The sequence below is a fragment of the Euprymna scolopes genome, chromosome 34 (genome assembly GCF_053919585.1).
Source record: "Euprymna scolopes isolate OS-2025 chromosome 34, ASM5391958v1, whole genome shotgun sequence".
In the NCBI taxonomy this organism is placed as follows: domain Eukaryota; kingdom Metazoa; phylum Mollusca; class Cephalopoda; order Sepiida; family Sepiolidae; genus Euprymna; species Euprymna scolopes.
In genome coordinates, this window is record NC_136515.1 from 56,006,864 (window position 1) to 56,023,641 (window position 16,778).

Consider the following 16,778-nt stretch of genomic DNA (forward strand, 5'->3'; position numbering starts at 1 on the left):
CAAGGGGTCAAAGTTCAAAAGATTTGACCTTTGCGGTGTCTAGCAAACTACTCAGCCAATTTTGGGTCTAACCATTTGAAATTTATACATAACGAGTATTCAGACATGTGGCAAGCATTTTAATCAGTTTTGGGGCGAAAATTTTGCTACCAAAAGTTCAAAGTTGAAAGAATTGACCTTTGAAGATTGTACCAAATTCCTCCGCCAATTTTGGGTCTAAAGACTTGAAATTTTAGATGTTGGTAACTTCGACATGGGTAAAACTTTTTATTTTGCTTTGAGACCAAAATAATAAATGTTAAGGGATCAAAATTGGGGTCAAAGTTTTTAAAAAAATGACCTCTGCGGTCTCTACGAAATTACTACTACAAATTTTGGTCAAAACATTTGAACTCTTACATTAAAATTATAAACAGTACATAGGGCCCGAGCAAAGCCGGGCTGAACTGCTAGTATATCTATAAAAGTGAAATTGTGTGTGTGTGTGTGTGTGTGTGTGTGTGTGTGTGTGTGTGTGTGTGTGTGTGTGTGTGTGTGTGTGTGAGCATTTCCCTGCCAAACTACTCTGTCAATTTTCAGTCTACAGACTCGAGATTTGAAATAAAGGGTATTGAGATTTGGGAAAATCTTTTTAATTGATTTTCGGCCAGATATTTGGTTGTCAAGAGGTCAAAGTTCAACGATTTGACCTTTGAAAACTTTACCAAACTCCTCCGTCAATTTTGGGTATAAAGACTTGAAATTTTAGATGTAGATTACTTGGACATAGATCAAGCATTTTAATTTGATTTGAGTCCAAGACAATAAATGTTAAGGGGTCTAAATTGGGGTAAAAGTTTTTAAAAATATACCTCTGCGGTCTGTACCAAATTACTTAGCCAATTTTTGGTCTCTAAACATTTGAAATTTTACATAAAGTGTATTCAGACATAAGACAAGCTTTTTAATCGATTTTTGGCGGAAATTTTGGCTGTCAAGTGATCAAAGTTCAAAAGATTTGACCTTTGCGATCCCTAGCAAACTATTCAGCCAATTTTAGGGCCAAACATTTGAAATTTTACATAAAGGGTATTCAGATATGCAGCAAGCTTTTTAATCAGTTTTTGGGCGAAAATTTGGCTGCAAAGAGGTCAAAGTTGACCAAAGTCAGAGTTGACCAAAAACTCCCGCCAATTTGGGATCTAAACACTTAAAATTTTAGATGTAGGTGACCTAGACATGAATCAAACTTTTTAATATACATATGCACATAAAGTTATGAATAGTACATAGGGCCCGAGCAAATCCGGGCTGAATTGCTAGTAATTAATAAATCAGTTCTTACTTAGAATTTGAATTAAAAAAAAAAATACAGAAAATACAAACAAATCTTTTGGAGTACGTATCCGTCACAGAACGAAAATGTCATATTCCACATCACGTAAATTGATCAAGTACTTTCAACTAAAAAAAAAATAAAATTTCATGACAAGCGAGATAGGAACCGGAAACTGCCATATGTTTTAGAATGTGTTAAAATTCAACGGCAACAACTCAATTCGACTATTGAGATTTTGTTTGTATTTAAAATAATTTAAACTTATCGTAAATTTTGATTTTCTTAGTTAAAAAAAAGACTTCATCAATTTACGTGATTTTTGGAATATAACATCTTCGTTCTGTGACGAATACATGCATCATAAAGATTTTGCTGTATTTTTTTGTGACAAGCATGCACGGAATCGGTCAGGAATTGTGTCAATGTTTTATTGAGCCTACTTACAGCGAAAAATGAGTTCATCCAAGGGCTACAAAAAGACGACACCAGAGTTGTCCAGAAAGTAACTGATGAGGTTGCTCTGGTACCTTGTCATTTTGACGGAGTTTGGGATTGTGTTTTACCGTTTCGACAGAGGTGTTTGGGATCATATGAACGGAATTATTCAAGATCGTGCCGGAAGTGTTTGGTTGTGTGTTGGGTGGAATCGACGGTATTTTCCGTGTTGAGTTATGTAGACAGAAGCGTTCAATTTACGTTTATCGTCCAGTTGACTTGACGGTTTGCGCAGTTGTACTGCGTTGTGTGATAAAAAAATCTTTTTCTGACTCTCTTTCCTTGTAAAGTCACATATTTTTTTTTAAATTGAATTATAAATAAGAACCCCAAAAGCAATCTTCTTTACACATACGTGCGTTTTTTATACGTGTGGGGCTTTTATGTGTGGTCTCTGTTTTTTTCTCTCACTTATTTTTTAATCACAGTTCTTCATTGCCGCAGTTTCGTCGAGTGATTGATATACAATAAGCTTCTTTTCATGCAGGAGAGACACAAGGAGACGTTTGCTGAGCGTTTGGTCTTTATTTTTCTTAAAGGTTTTATTTTGCAGAGAATTAACTTAGGAAAGAGAGACTGGTGTTCTCTTAGGTCATCATTCGCAAGCTCCCTCAATTGATTTGAAAACCTTAGTTTTTTTATCAGCTTGGAAAGCATGACGTCATTCGTCATATCTTCATACCCCTGTTTTACCTACCATTTGACCTGCTGCCCCTTGCCTTAACTTTACGTCACCCATCTTTCATTCAACCCTAGAAATAATTCTGTCTTGCAGATTTAAGTCACCATGCACTCAGTGTGACCCTGGTCAAAATCCACATTAGCTAACTTAATCGCTATTCCCATAGTGTCCTTAATATGTAGTACATAGTTTACCATAAAAGGGGTTCTTACTGATTCATGATAGAACTACTATAAATACGCATGGGGTCCTAACCACTATTACTAGTTATTCTATTTTTCAAAAATACATAAATCGTGTTAGCAAACCAGAAGAATGCCGGACTCAAAATCCACAGTTAACAGTGTCTTATCAAATTCAGTTTCTGGTCTATATAAATAAAACAGTATATGTATGTGAGCCTGTCTGTGTGAAAATATTTAACCGATAAACTCTTAAACTACTAGTCACATATGTCAGCAAGTTAAAATGCAAAATGTTCATTTTAACTTGCTGACATATTTCTATTACTTTTGTGCATGCTCAAATTCATTGAAGTGGGCTAATTCTAAATCTTTCTAATCGATCTGTCAATAGCTCAAACGATAGGGAACGCAGTCGGAACGTTTAATGTTCTGGTTCTGATTCTAGCTGATGGCCTCTGGCCTTTTAAAAATTGCCTGGGCAGCCTCGTCAGCATTCTTTGGTCGTGGTGTCTAAGGCAGTGAGCAATAAACTTACTCCACTCAAAAGACAGGAAACAAGACCTGGAAGAGTGAAACTCCTAGAAGTATCTAAAATGAGTGCCTCAGCCCGCTAGATAAAGGCCCACCGAAATGATTCAGTTTTTGGCAGATTGATTGTCAGGATCAGAATCTCAACTGGTGTGTGTCAGTGACTAGACTGATTGGCCAAATGAATGGTGTGAATCATCGTCACAACGTTTAGATGTAACTGTATTTATCATCTCTGGGTAGTAATGCTACATAATAGCATAACTGCTTCCAAATTATTTTGACACTTCGTTATAAATTCCTCTATACATTGTCTAGAAGAATTCATATAGTCACAAAATATAGTTGTTCACCATCACCCCATAATACTCTATTTTTAGCCTTGCTACGTATAGATTCAATGCTTTTTTTTCTTTTAAGGTTTATTACAGCCAAGTCAGTAATCTTTTGCCAAAACACAGTCTTTGTATAATTTCACTACATTTTCAATGTCCTTGTCCCTGTTTGCCCAATACGTTTAGGTGCAACTGTATTTATTGACTCTGGGTAAGTCCATTTATTTCTGGAGATGGGTAGATCAGCTTACTTCATAACATTTCTTAAATGAAGTATTTGCAAGATTCGCAAGATTGTTTCTGATTAAGGAACACAAATTTATCTCAAACGAATTTACAAAATTTTGTAAATTTTACTCGATAGAAGATATTTCCACACCGCATTCACTGTCACACCTTGTTTAACAATACTTTGTCAGCTTCCTTTTGTCTGCCTTTGTGAACAACTTCCTATCAATTGTGCCTATCAATTGTCACAACGCTTAGATGTAACTGTATTTATCGTCTCTGGGTAAGTTCATTTATTTTGGAAATGGGTAGATCAGCTTATTCCACAGCAGTTTTGCTTTATGCAAATAGCTACAGTTCGTCCATATACATGAAGTGGTTTATTATTTATTCTGTGTCTCTGAACTATTATCCGGTAATACACTTCCAGAGTATGTCATTGAGTAACATCATCACTATGGTAAAATAGATTGTCTGTATTCATATGAATCGTGAAATGATTCAAACGAACACTAAAATGCAAATGGTTACGATTGCTTACACTCTTTCGTTCTCTGCAGCGTTGGAATTCGCTTTCCTCTTCATTTTCTAAAGCTGACAACTTTTAAAAGGAAGGTGTTAAAGCAACGTATTTTTAGCCAATTGAAATCTTTCCAAGCTCCAAAAAGTAACACATATGCGTGAAAGTAATAAGTCAGTGCGAACTAAGAAATTTCTATAAGATCTGATCAAAAAAAAAATCAGTTTTAAACAGACTCTGCCAGCAGATCGAACGAAAGGAACACGAGAAGCAACACCTATCCGGCCTTGATAATGTAATGTTCCATATATTTTCATAGAATTCGTGCACATACAAACCACTTATTAAAATGGTTGTCAATTTATAATAATAAAAATAATGAAATTTATTTATTTATTTGTATCTCATCGAGGCAAGAAATATCTATGCATATATATATATATATATATATATATATATATATATATATATATATATATATATTTTAAGCCCCCCCCCTCTTTGGGTAGAGCACTGTCGTAAATAATCTCACCCGCTACTTAATTGGCTGAAAATGCGAAGCTCGTTGTTTGTTTGTTTACGAACAGGCGATTTGAGCACTATAAAAGTGGTGGCGGGTGTCTACTTAAATAGACATTCCGACAAATTATTTATGGGCGTCGATTCCATGGTCAAGTGGGGGAACTGCTGACTGTCAACACGACGATTCTAGGCTCAATCCTTGGCTTGGGAGAGATGCTAGTCTAGCGGCACTGATGAGTTGTGATACAACGAAACAGGACTGTATGTCGATGACTACAAATATATATATATATATATTATTAAATTTAAGTAAAGAAAATTACCGCCGTTAGTCGTGACAATAAATCTATCGTTTCGATCTAAAAAGATCTCATTAGGAAACCAATCATGTTATATAGAGCACAATCATGTTAACACACCAGTTCTCACCAGATCACCGAAGTTAAGCAACGTTAAGCATGGCCAGTACCAGATGGGTGACCATTTGAGAAGGCGAGGCACTCTATATACCACGAGGTAAAATACCAGGTTGAGAAACTGGCGCAGTCTATCCTTCTCTTGAGGGTAGATGGGACTCTCTTAAGCCATAGTAGATACCCCGTTTAGTGATGATATCACGATGAAAAAAATACCCTTGATAGCCCTGGTGAAGCATCAAGTATCCAACTACCAACAAGATGTGAATTAGACTACAAACTCGTTTAGTGAGTGCAATCTCGGCTACGGCTGCGCTGAATGAATGGAGGCAACCGAAGCATCCAGTCTTACTCGAAGCCACTCTTTTAATATTGTCGCAAACACTAGTAATTTTGTTTATCGAAATTGATTAAAATAATAACAGAATAGCAAAACTGTGGCGATTGAATCACAAAATGATTCCTACGAATGCCAATATGCAAATGACTACGATTAATTACGTACACTCTTTCCTTTTCTACTTCGTTGAGGTTCGCTTTCCTTCTCACTTCCCAAAGCTAATAACTTTTAACATGAAAGTGTTTAAAGCAAATTATTTTCAACTAATGGAAATATTTCCACCACCTCCACCAAAAAGCAAAAAAGTAACACCTATACACGGAGGTAAAATAAGCCAATGAGAAATTGAAAACTTCTTAAAATGAGAAGAGTCAAGACCTTCAGATTTTACCAGCAAACCTAACGAAAAAAGACCCAGAAGTCATCTCTACATCCCAATCCGGACTCTGGCTAAGAGTTGCGAACGGAAAAGGAACTCCACGACTCACAATCCAGCTTCATCTACATATGCACTAGAAAAACAAAGGTAACGCACACATACAAATACTCAAATATGCACATATTCACACAATAAACATTTTGACTTGTAATTAATATTCACTCAACTTCTTGGCCCAAAAAGGTGTTGAGTATTTACTAACAATTATCTTTGTGAGCAAGGCCACCAGGTCTCCATCGCTGTAAAAAGGCTTTATTGTGTTGCTGCTGAGCTTCAGTCTTGCCATATTGAGGAAGTTGTACTAACTTCTCTGAACTTAAAATGTAATTCTTAATGTCCGTTCTACCCCCCATCTCTCTGTCTCTCTGTCTCTCTCTCTCTTTCTCTTTCTCTCTGTTTATCTCTGGCTCTCTTTCTCTTTGCTGTCAAAAACTCAACACCTGTCCTCTCTAATTCGTCCTTCTTATGACGGGCACTCCATTAATTAACGGCGTATGTATATAAATGAGCCATCTACAAACGAAAGTTTTTTTATTTTCTTTTTTCCTTCCCTGATCCCACTACCTGACAGAGTAGACGGTTTTGCTGTCGCCTGTGTAAGTCATGACTTTCATTACCTTCTCCACAGAAAATAACTTTTATATTTTTATTTTTCATATATAAAAATGTTTCCTTATAAACTTTCGAAATTCTCACTTTTCATGCATAAAAGGTGTTATCTGATGTCTGTTCTATTATTTCCTTTTACTGCATTTTATTATGCATGTTCTATATATCTGTTAATTTTCTTATTTCGTCAGTGTAGTTCTTGGCTATACATGAAGACGTAAACGGCCTCTACCAAAGCCAGGGACCACGCCACACTTATCTGAATAAAGTGTTGCGTTTATGTTTCAGCGTTACATACACTGCTTTTATTTTGCCCTCATTTCAAATTGCTCTGAATATACCTATATTCTTTTCTTGTGTTCCTCTTGATGCCCTAACAGGTCTTACTAAAGAGGGCCATTTGCTTGGATTCTCCTGCGGAAACAGCACACCGACTTATATATCAACGAAAGAGCATATTCGTATCGTGTTAACATCATCGAATGATAGCAATGGATTTTTTATTAGCTACACCGCATTGACAAAAGGTAAGCGTGGCTTTATTAAACTCATGTTTTTTTTATTTAGTATATACTAGCGGGGGTACCCGGCGTTTCCCGAATGTGTGTAAGTGATCTAGTAAGGAACCCCGGAAAGGGGCTGTAAAAAAAGTGGTAGTAGCGGAGGGGGGATCAAAACAACAGTAGGCAGCCCGGATGGAGAGAGGTGTTAAAATTTTTTTTTTTTTTAAGTGGTAGCAGGCAGGTAGGCTCGAACCCGTAACGTGAAGGAGGAAAAAAAACGTAACGTCTTAGCCGATGTCTCCATCATGCAACCGGAAGTCGAGAGCATTGAAAGTAAGCATAGTCAATCCAACGGAGACGATGAGTTGCAAAAATGTCAGCGAAAAACGCGACCCCGCTTTGTAAAAAACGGCCGAAGGTGAAGGATTTAATGTTTTTGGCCATTTTTTTTATTTTTTTTTTTTTATATTTGTCATTCAAGACATCGCACTTCAAAATGATACCAATATCATGAGGATCCCTTGCGTATGTCGAAACTTTTTGGCAGACATACAAACACACACACACACACACATTTTACCCTTTATATATATAGACTAGCGAGGGGTACCCGGAGTTGCCCGGGTGTTTTTCGGTGTGTGTGGTCAGGAAAACGAACGTTAAAAAACCCTGCTTAGCGGGGGGGGGGGTTACCCGGCGTTACCCGAGTGTTTGTAGGGGGTGGGTGTGTTAATGAAAACCTAAGAATAAGCGAAGTAAAAAAAGAAAACAGAAAAACGAACCCGGACGGTGTGGGGGTAATCAAAACATCGAAAAAAAAAAACACAAAATAACTAACGTAAGGCAAACGAACGACGTTAAATGTAAAAATCGAAAAACAAAAACAAAAAAGAAAACAGAAAAACAAACGTTAAAAAAACACGTGAAAAATGGCTTAAATAAGCCCGTTTCGATATTAAAATTTAAAAAATCGGTGGGTACCCGGGTGTTTTGGGGTGTGTGGTCGGAGGTGTTAATGAAAACCTAAGAATAAGCGAAGTAAAAAAAAAACAGAAAAACGAACGTTACGTGAAAAAATGGCTTAAATAACACTGGTTCAATATTAAAATTTAAAAAATCGAAAAAAAAAAAGACATCTTACACCACGATTCGAACCCAAAACGTTTTGATAATGAACCAACGCACTAACTAACTGAGCTAACACGACGTACATGAAATTCAGTCAGTTCTTCAACTATTTAAACTAAATCAGGTCATGACGTCATCTGACGCATGCGTAGAACCGGTCGTCGTCACGAGGATGACGGTTTTTGTTGACCTCCCCACCCCCTGTAGAGAATTGTCGATTTCGGGGGTGAAAAAAATTAACGTTTTTGGCTAATTTTTCGATATTTTTCGGACGAAGGATGGAACTTCAATATGATATCGAGTTTGTGAATTTTTGTTCTGTCTGTCGAAAGTTTTTAGCGGACACACAAACACACATACATACATGCAAACATACATACATACATACATACATACATTTTCGTTTTTATATATATAGAAGAACAAAAAGAATAAGAAGAAGATGAAACCCTTAGCATTATATAGTACTTATAACTTAAAATATTGCAGCATCAAAAATTGATCATATAATGTTAAATTGATTTTTTTTTTTAATTTAATGCTGCAATATTGTAAATTATAAATTTATTTTATTTTTTACTAGAATATCTTGTTCTTTTCTTTTCCAGTTTTAACAACTAGTCTTTTACTTTCCCATGTTTAAACTTAACCATATTCTTTTTCATGCTTGCATTTTTCTATTGCAATCTGTGATTTTTTTTTTTCAGGCTTCCAATAAATTTACTTGTTCTTTGTTTAATTTCAGTCTTATTTTTTGCCCCATAAATATAACATACACATATGTAATAACAACCTACAGCACTCGTCTGCTTCAACAAAATCCACCGATTATCTCCCTTTCATTCTTTCATTCTGTCTGTTTCACTTGTTACTTGTAATTTATATATAATGTTAAATTGAATTTTTTTTTTAAATTCTTAATGCTGCAATATATTAAGTTATAAATTTATCATATTTTTTACGAGAATATCTTGTCTTTTTCTTTTCCAGTTTTAACAACTAGTCCTTTTACTTTTGCAAGTTTAATCTTAGCCATGTACTTTTTCATGCTCGCATTTTTCTATGTAATATATATATATATATATATATATATATATATATATATATATATATATATATATATATATATAGGGTGACCCAAAATAAACAGAGGACATTCAATTGTTTTTCTGAGCATTTTACTGTCAACAGAGAAAAAAAGGCCAAAGACCCTAGTGTTTTGATGTGATGTTTTGAATATAATAAACTACATATGACCAAAGTTTTATTTCATTCGGACAAAACACTAAGAAACGATTGTCAAGCCTTAATTTTAAAAAATGTCGCTTCCGGTTTGGCGGTGGCCGTAACATCATAAACGTCAGGGGGTATCAAAACCAAAGCAAAATATGATGAAAGTAAAAATAAAATAGATAAACCCCATAATTTATTATACCATACCTGTTCACACTGAAACACTTATCGCAATATTCTGTTGATCTATATTAAAAAACCTTGTTAAACTTTGTGGCATATTTCCATTCTATGGAGATCAGGCGCAAATGAACACCCCATAATTTTATTATACTATATTTCTTCAAACTGAAACATAATTATCAAAGTATACTTACGCAGATAGATATGAAAAGTCTTTATTAAAGTTTGTGCCTATTTCCATTTTATGGAGGCCAGGCACGAACGCAGACCCCACAATTTTATTATACCATCTTTATTTAAGTTCAAACATACTTATCAAAGTATTATTATATACATCTACATCAAAAATACTTGTAAACGTTTGTATTTTTAATTTTTTAATTTTTTATTTCCATACTTTGTGGACCAGGCGCATACGCAGACCCCACAATTTCAATGAATCATCATTATGCCAGATCAAACATACCCATTCCTGTGTCTCAATACGTTTTCTATCATTATATGTGATCAGTTTTATATAATAGTCAACCATATAGGAGCCTATTCGTGACCAGACACACACACAGACGTTTAGTTTATATATATATATATATATATATATATATATATATATATATATATATATATATATGGAAAAAAAGAAAAACTTATAGCATTAGAAAAATATCAATGTTTCGTCTCTATTTCCTTTTCATGCTTGCATTTTTCTATGTAGTAATCCATGATTTTTCGAGGTTTTGCTTTGAAATATTTTCTTTTTTTTTTCAACATCATATGATATGCATTGTCAAAAATCCATAAAAAATATTACCAACTTCTTAAACTGACTAAATAAAAAAAATCAAATAAAAGACGTAATTAAGTAAATAAACAGAAAAAAAGGAACAAAAAAGAGAGAAACAGAATTAACGGGCGAAAAGCAAAAGATTATCAGCCCTAGCACAGCAAAGAGCATCACTTTTGTTAACTCTCTCTATATAACCCAAATAAGATGACATGCGAGTGACGTTCCCACTATGATTTATGAAGGTGTTGATGAAGAAAAAGTTGATATGGTAGCCAGCAGCCAATTAGAAGAAATCGTCTCTAAAACGTCAATGTTTGAAAAGTTGCTACGGTAACCAACAGCCAATCAGAAGAAACCGTCTCTCACGTTCCTTACTTATTCTGAAAACTTTTGAACACCAGTAATTTTATTATAACTTTTGTTTTAATAAACAAAAATTTAAAAAATTTTTAATTCAAAATATAGCTGAGAATGTAAAAATTGTTTGAAATTTGGTCGCAAAATGAGTGAGCAGTAAAGCTTTAAAGCAGTTCTAAATTACTAAAACTAACACTCAACCATATCATTCAAACACGGTAGCGTTTGAATGATATTTTCTGTTTTGTTTTATTTTATTTAACATTTCCCTTTTTTTCTTTCAGGCCAAAAATGTAAAGATATTCATGAATTGCAGAGTGTGAGAACCCAAAAGCAATATTTCGCGACACCAGATTTTTCGACCTCAGCAAATGGGTAAAATTTGCATTTCTTTTGTGCATTTATTTTCATTTCGCGTGAATGTATATTAATTACCATATCATTTGCGAAGGGGAAGACGTGTGTGTGTGAGTTCATCTTTTATAGACGCCACTACGGCTTAGCCGATTTTTATGAAATTTCACACTAAAGTACTTTATGTATCTGGCAGTGTTCTTATATAGGTTTTATATCGGAATGTCTTTGATAAATTTCGATAATCGATGAAAGGAGGAACAGGCGATTTTGACCGACGTTAACACCTTATACAGCCTAACACTACACGTGCATTTAAAAAGTTTTATTACCACACAAGCAGAAAGGCCCAGCAATCTACAGTAGGTTCTTTGATCTGATAGAGGTATGTTTGAAATGAATGTTTCTGCTTAAAGCACAATTGAAGCATGATACTTGACTTTTGCATTTCAAACTTTAATGCAAGCCAGTATATATAAAAAATGATTTTATAAAGTCAACATTAGGTTCTCTACAGTGCAACATAAACTACAATATATTGCAAACTAAGTCACGGCGAGAGGCAGTAATAGGAATTTTATGTATTATTTGTGTTATTTGAACTGCTGTTCTCTTCCTCTTCTTCTGACTCGGTTTTACTTCCGTTTCTTCTCTGTGTCCGAGGGTCAGAATTTCTACCATGCTTGACATGACAGATGAGATTGAGGCAAATTTTTATGGTTGGATGCTCTTCCTAATACCAACCTCCCTAAGTGGACGGGTATTTTGTCGAGACACTATCTCATCATATTTCTCTGCTGATTGGAGCAATACGCTTATCCATTGTCAGAATGATGGTTATCCGAACAACACCGCTGGTCTCTGAGACGCTACCACACTTCCGTTGGATGCCACAAGAACTAATGATATCCATGGGAAGAGCAGGATTGTTTTATCGAGGTTTACTCGATTAAGGATGGAATACTGTTGCCATATCTGGGCAGGAGCTGCTAAAAACAGCCTATCCTGCCTTGACAGAGTACAAAATAGACTTCGTGGCTTAGTGGGGGATGCCCTTTTCTCTACCCTGCAACCTTTCTCCCACAGAAGAGACGTTGCGAGCCTATCCTTGTTTTATCGTTATTTCCATGGCAGGTGCTCGTCTGAACTTCAATCTCTGGTCCCCCCCTCGCCAATCTTTCACGAAAAACACCCGTCTAGCTGAATCCACTGTGAAAAATTTCCCCCACTCTATGTCTGTGCCTAAATCAAAACGCAGATTCCATGAACAAAGCTTCTTTCTTAGAACTGCACGCCTGTGGAACTCTGTTCCGTCTGCCTGCTTCCCACCGGACTACAACTTGGATGTCTTCAAGTCCAATGTTAACAAATTCCTAATGAACCGCCCCCTTAATTAAACACTTCATCAAATCTCCACACTAACGTAATGTACTTGCAATAACCCTTATCCCTGAGTGGCTTCCGGGCCTTGATAAGTGGTGATCACTGTGTAAAAAAAAAAAAAAAAAAAACTCAGCTAGATCAGCCGTGTTCTGTCTATGCCCAAGCATATTAACAGGTGATACTTTATGCAATCATATAATGTTGAGTGCATTGAATGATATAACCTCCTTCTTCAGGCGTATTTTGTCAAACTTAGGGAATCTTTCTGTCATACACAAGAATCTGCATGGAATCTCAGACAGAGAGAAATCGAAACGTTGTGCGAATAACACTAAAGCTCATCTTTAGAATTTAAAACTGATAATAATTGTGTGAATTATTGGCATTGGTTCCCCCGATATTTTCGTAGTCAGAATTCTTTCTTAGAAAGGTATCAAGTGCTTATGAGAGGGACCACATGAAGGTTGCCAACGTCTTAAGCGAAAGTGATTTTTTGTGCTACAAACTGGATTCGAACGTGGGACACTCAAGATGAGAGCAGTAGTCCGAAGAATCCAAATAATACAATCCTCATCTCAAAAATTCAGAAACATGAGCCAATTTTGCTTATTTATTTTAATCGTTTTATTTTTTGTTTTTTTATTATTATTATTATTTTTTTTTTTTTTTTTTTACGTTTCTTTTCTATTTTTAAAGTTCTACATCTTGTTCATGGCGAATTAGAGCCTCTGTCCCCGGAGACATCATTCAGTTGCGAATTGTCTACGCGGACATTTTTAGCCAACCCGGATGTAAAGATGCACATGTGGAGGTTTTCGATGGTGAGTCTCACTTTACTTGCATATCTCTTCTTATATGATACGTCATTTTAAATTACCATTTTTGTTTGTTTGTTTGTTTGTTTGTAAATGGAGATGCTGCATGCAAGTGTTGGTTCGAGGGATTATTTCCATAATGTTGTCGTACATTTAAAACTAATAACTGTAATTAATTTAAATTTGGATAACAGCTGCTAGGTGTATTTATATATTAAAAATATTATTTTTTTTTTCACAACTGTTCACTTTTTAAAAAATAATTTTTTTTTTTAATTTTATGTAACAACCTCATATTTTTTTTTGTGTGTGTGTGTGTGCTAGGTGTTAATGGTACTCTGATAATACATTTGGTAAATGTTAAACTTGATGGCCTAAACAGAATAATGATGATAAAAAAATTGTGCATAGGAGATAAAAATGTTTTTATGTTACTTTTTTATATCATTACATAAGCATCATATTGTACGAATCTGAAGATTATATTATTGGCATTGGTTTCCCCGATATTTTTCTAGCCAGAATTCTTTCCAGAAAGACATTGGGGATTACGGAAGGGACCACATGAAGGTTGGCAACATTCTAAGTGAAAGTAATTTTTTGTGGAACGAACTGGACTCGAACTTGAGACACCTAGCTGGTCAGTCTGTGTCATTAACCACTAGACCGCCATCAGGTCCCACTACATGATGAATCGTTGCAAGTTAAAATCCATTTAGTACTACGCATGCAATCTGAAGTAAAAACATGTTTAAAATGTGTATGTCAGAATAATCGAGATATTTACAAAATGGCGTCTAATCAAGTGGAAAAAATGTTAATTTTTACAAAATGACATCTATATTTGCACATTTCAAACATGTTTTTCATCAAATTACATGCATATAACTAAATAGATTTTAAATCAAAATGGCTCCTCATTTGATAATATTTAAAAACAAGCATAAAACCATTTTTATCGCGTATACACAATATTTTATTGCACAGGCCATCAATCTTAATATTTACCTCAATTTGTTGATGTATCAAAAATGTGGACTAATGTTAAATTTACTTTGTGGATAGTTGTGCTTTGTGTGTATTGATTGAATTATCTCCACTTTGCAAATTGGCTGTTCATAGTTGAATGATTCTAGCTGGAAGACAATTTGCATAAGTAGCAGTGTCATATCTATAATATAAATCTCACCTGTCTGTTTAAATGTATGTATGTATGTATGTATGTATGTATGTATGCCTAAAACTTTCGACAGAGGCAACGGATTTTCACTAGATTGGTATCGTTTTGAAGTGCGACCCTTCGGACAATAAATATCGAAAAATTGGCTAAAAAAATTGATAACTTCACCCTCAACTGGGCACTTTTCTACAGGGAGGGGTCGCTATTTTCGCCGATATTTTCGAAAGTCATCCCCTCTTTTCGATTGGCTAGTGTTAATTTTAACCTACATCACTTTCGGTTTGGCGATGGGCGCAACAGCAAGGACTTCACGCTTTTTTTACACGTTCTTTTCCTCCTTCGCAGTACGGGTTCGAGCCTTCTTGCCTACTACCCCTATTTGTGTTTTTTTTTTTTTGGGGGGGGCTCAACACACATCTCCAAACACCCGGGCAACGCCGGGCACCCAGGCTAGTCTATAATATAAAGGATAAAAATCTGTTTAAATGCATGTATGTATGGTTATATGTCTGCCTAAAACTTTCCACAGAGGCAACGGATTTTCACAAAATTGATATTGTTTTGAAGCGCGATCCTCCGGGCGACAAATATCAAAAAATTGGCTAAAAAGATTAATTCCTTCACCCTCAACTGGGCACTCTTCTATAGGGAGGGGTAGCAAAAAATCGCTTCTTCATGACAATGTAGCCAAACATGCATGCACAAAAAACGTTCTTTCTTGAATTAGTTTAAATATAAAAAAAACCCGACCTAACTTCGCTCACGCGATCATAGACTAGTCGTTATAGTGGCAGCGTCGTTATCTTAAGATTGCATGTTCGAGCCTAGATATCAAATATTTTTTTTTTTTCGATTATTAAAGTTTTAATATTGAAACAGAGGTTATTTAATGCCATTTTTACGTTCGTTATTTTTTTTTTTCCTTCACGTTCGCTGTTTTTTTTACTCGAATTTTTTAAGGAGTTCAAACATTTAAACGGGATCATTTATGCCATTTCTTTTTCGTTCGTTTTTTCTTTGTTTTGCATCACATTCGCTGTTTTTTTTGGTTTTTTTTCGATTTAAAAAAAAAGTTATAATATTTAAACAAGGTTATTACGTTCGCTTATTCTTTATTTTCCATTTTGTTTTTATTTACCCCCCCCCCGCAAGCGCACACACACACACACACACACACACACACACACACACACACACACACACACACACACACACACCTTACCACACCCGGGCAACGCCAGGTACCCCTGCTAGTTAGTATATAAATTCTACTTTTTGTTAAAAGAGACTTGATTATATGAGCTACAAAACAACTGACAGTATGTGTTTTTAGATAGGTTCTTTCTTCCCTATAAGAGACTTTTTATGTTGGTTACTCATGTTTTAGTATAGCTCACCATGCTTTTAATGGCAACAACACAAAAACTGCTGGACAATAATGACTGAAACTTGGTGGGCAAGTAAGTCATAGATGGAATTTAATGTGTATCAAATATAGATGGATTACAGGAAGGCTAGTCAATTTTATTAACAATTCCATAAGTAGCATTTTTAAGGACCACCCTATAATTTGAAACGCAATCTATCTTTATGTATTTATTTTTCATGCCTTTGTCTGTAATGTCCTATTAATTGATCCCCTTATTTTGTCCTTTAGTCCTCACATTCAATGAGTGGTGTTTCTGCCAAAGAGAGAAGAACTGCTGTTTTCTGGTTCATTTTACTTACTTCTCATTGGTTTTTGATGCTGAATTATTAAAAAAAAAATTTTTATCTACTTACATCAAGTGGCTTCAGGCCTTGTCTCGAGCTATTTCCATAAAAAAAATCAAAAGTCTATAAATACAATTTATATGACTTCGATTTCTTTAGACTACTGTTCTCAGCTTAGGTGATATTTTGACTACACTAACCTCCAACCTTCTTCAGGTACATCTTTTTGAAATTGGGGATCTTTACCTCGAACTCGGGAACCTATAGAGAATTTAAAACTGAACCCTTTACTTAATCTATGAAGCTAGGTTGTTCTCGTTCCATCAGCCATGACCAGGTAGCGGTGTTAAGTAACTTTTATGTTATTCTTGGTTATGATCGTCTATAGTAAGGATCGAACCTTCAGGCTCCAGAAGACTGTCGTTAAGAACTCAAGACCATTATTTATTGCGGCATAAGTCCACATGGCGAACATTCAACATAGATCCCCAAGTTTGACCTCAACATTCCTCAGAAAATATGTTA

The 16,778-nt window shown here is 35.2% G+C and overlaps 1 protein-coding gene across 1 annotated transcript in view; it reads left to right on the top strand.

Moving 5' to 3' along the window:
- LOC145259209 (cubilin-like) overlaps positions 1-16,778 on the top strand; it is a 217,986-nt gene that overhangs the window by 143,187 nt on the left and 58,021 nt on the right. Inside the window, exons 17-19 of the mRNA XM_080117044.1 lie at positions 6,998-7,144; positions 11,093-11,183; positions 13,242-13,366. Of these exons, the coding sequence (XP_079973170.1) occupies positions 6,998-7,144; positions 11,093-11,183; positions 13,242-13,366 (363 nt within the window). The remainder of the gene's footprint in view (positions 1-6,997; positions 7,145-11,092; positions 11,184-13,241; positions 13,367-16,778) is intronic.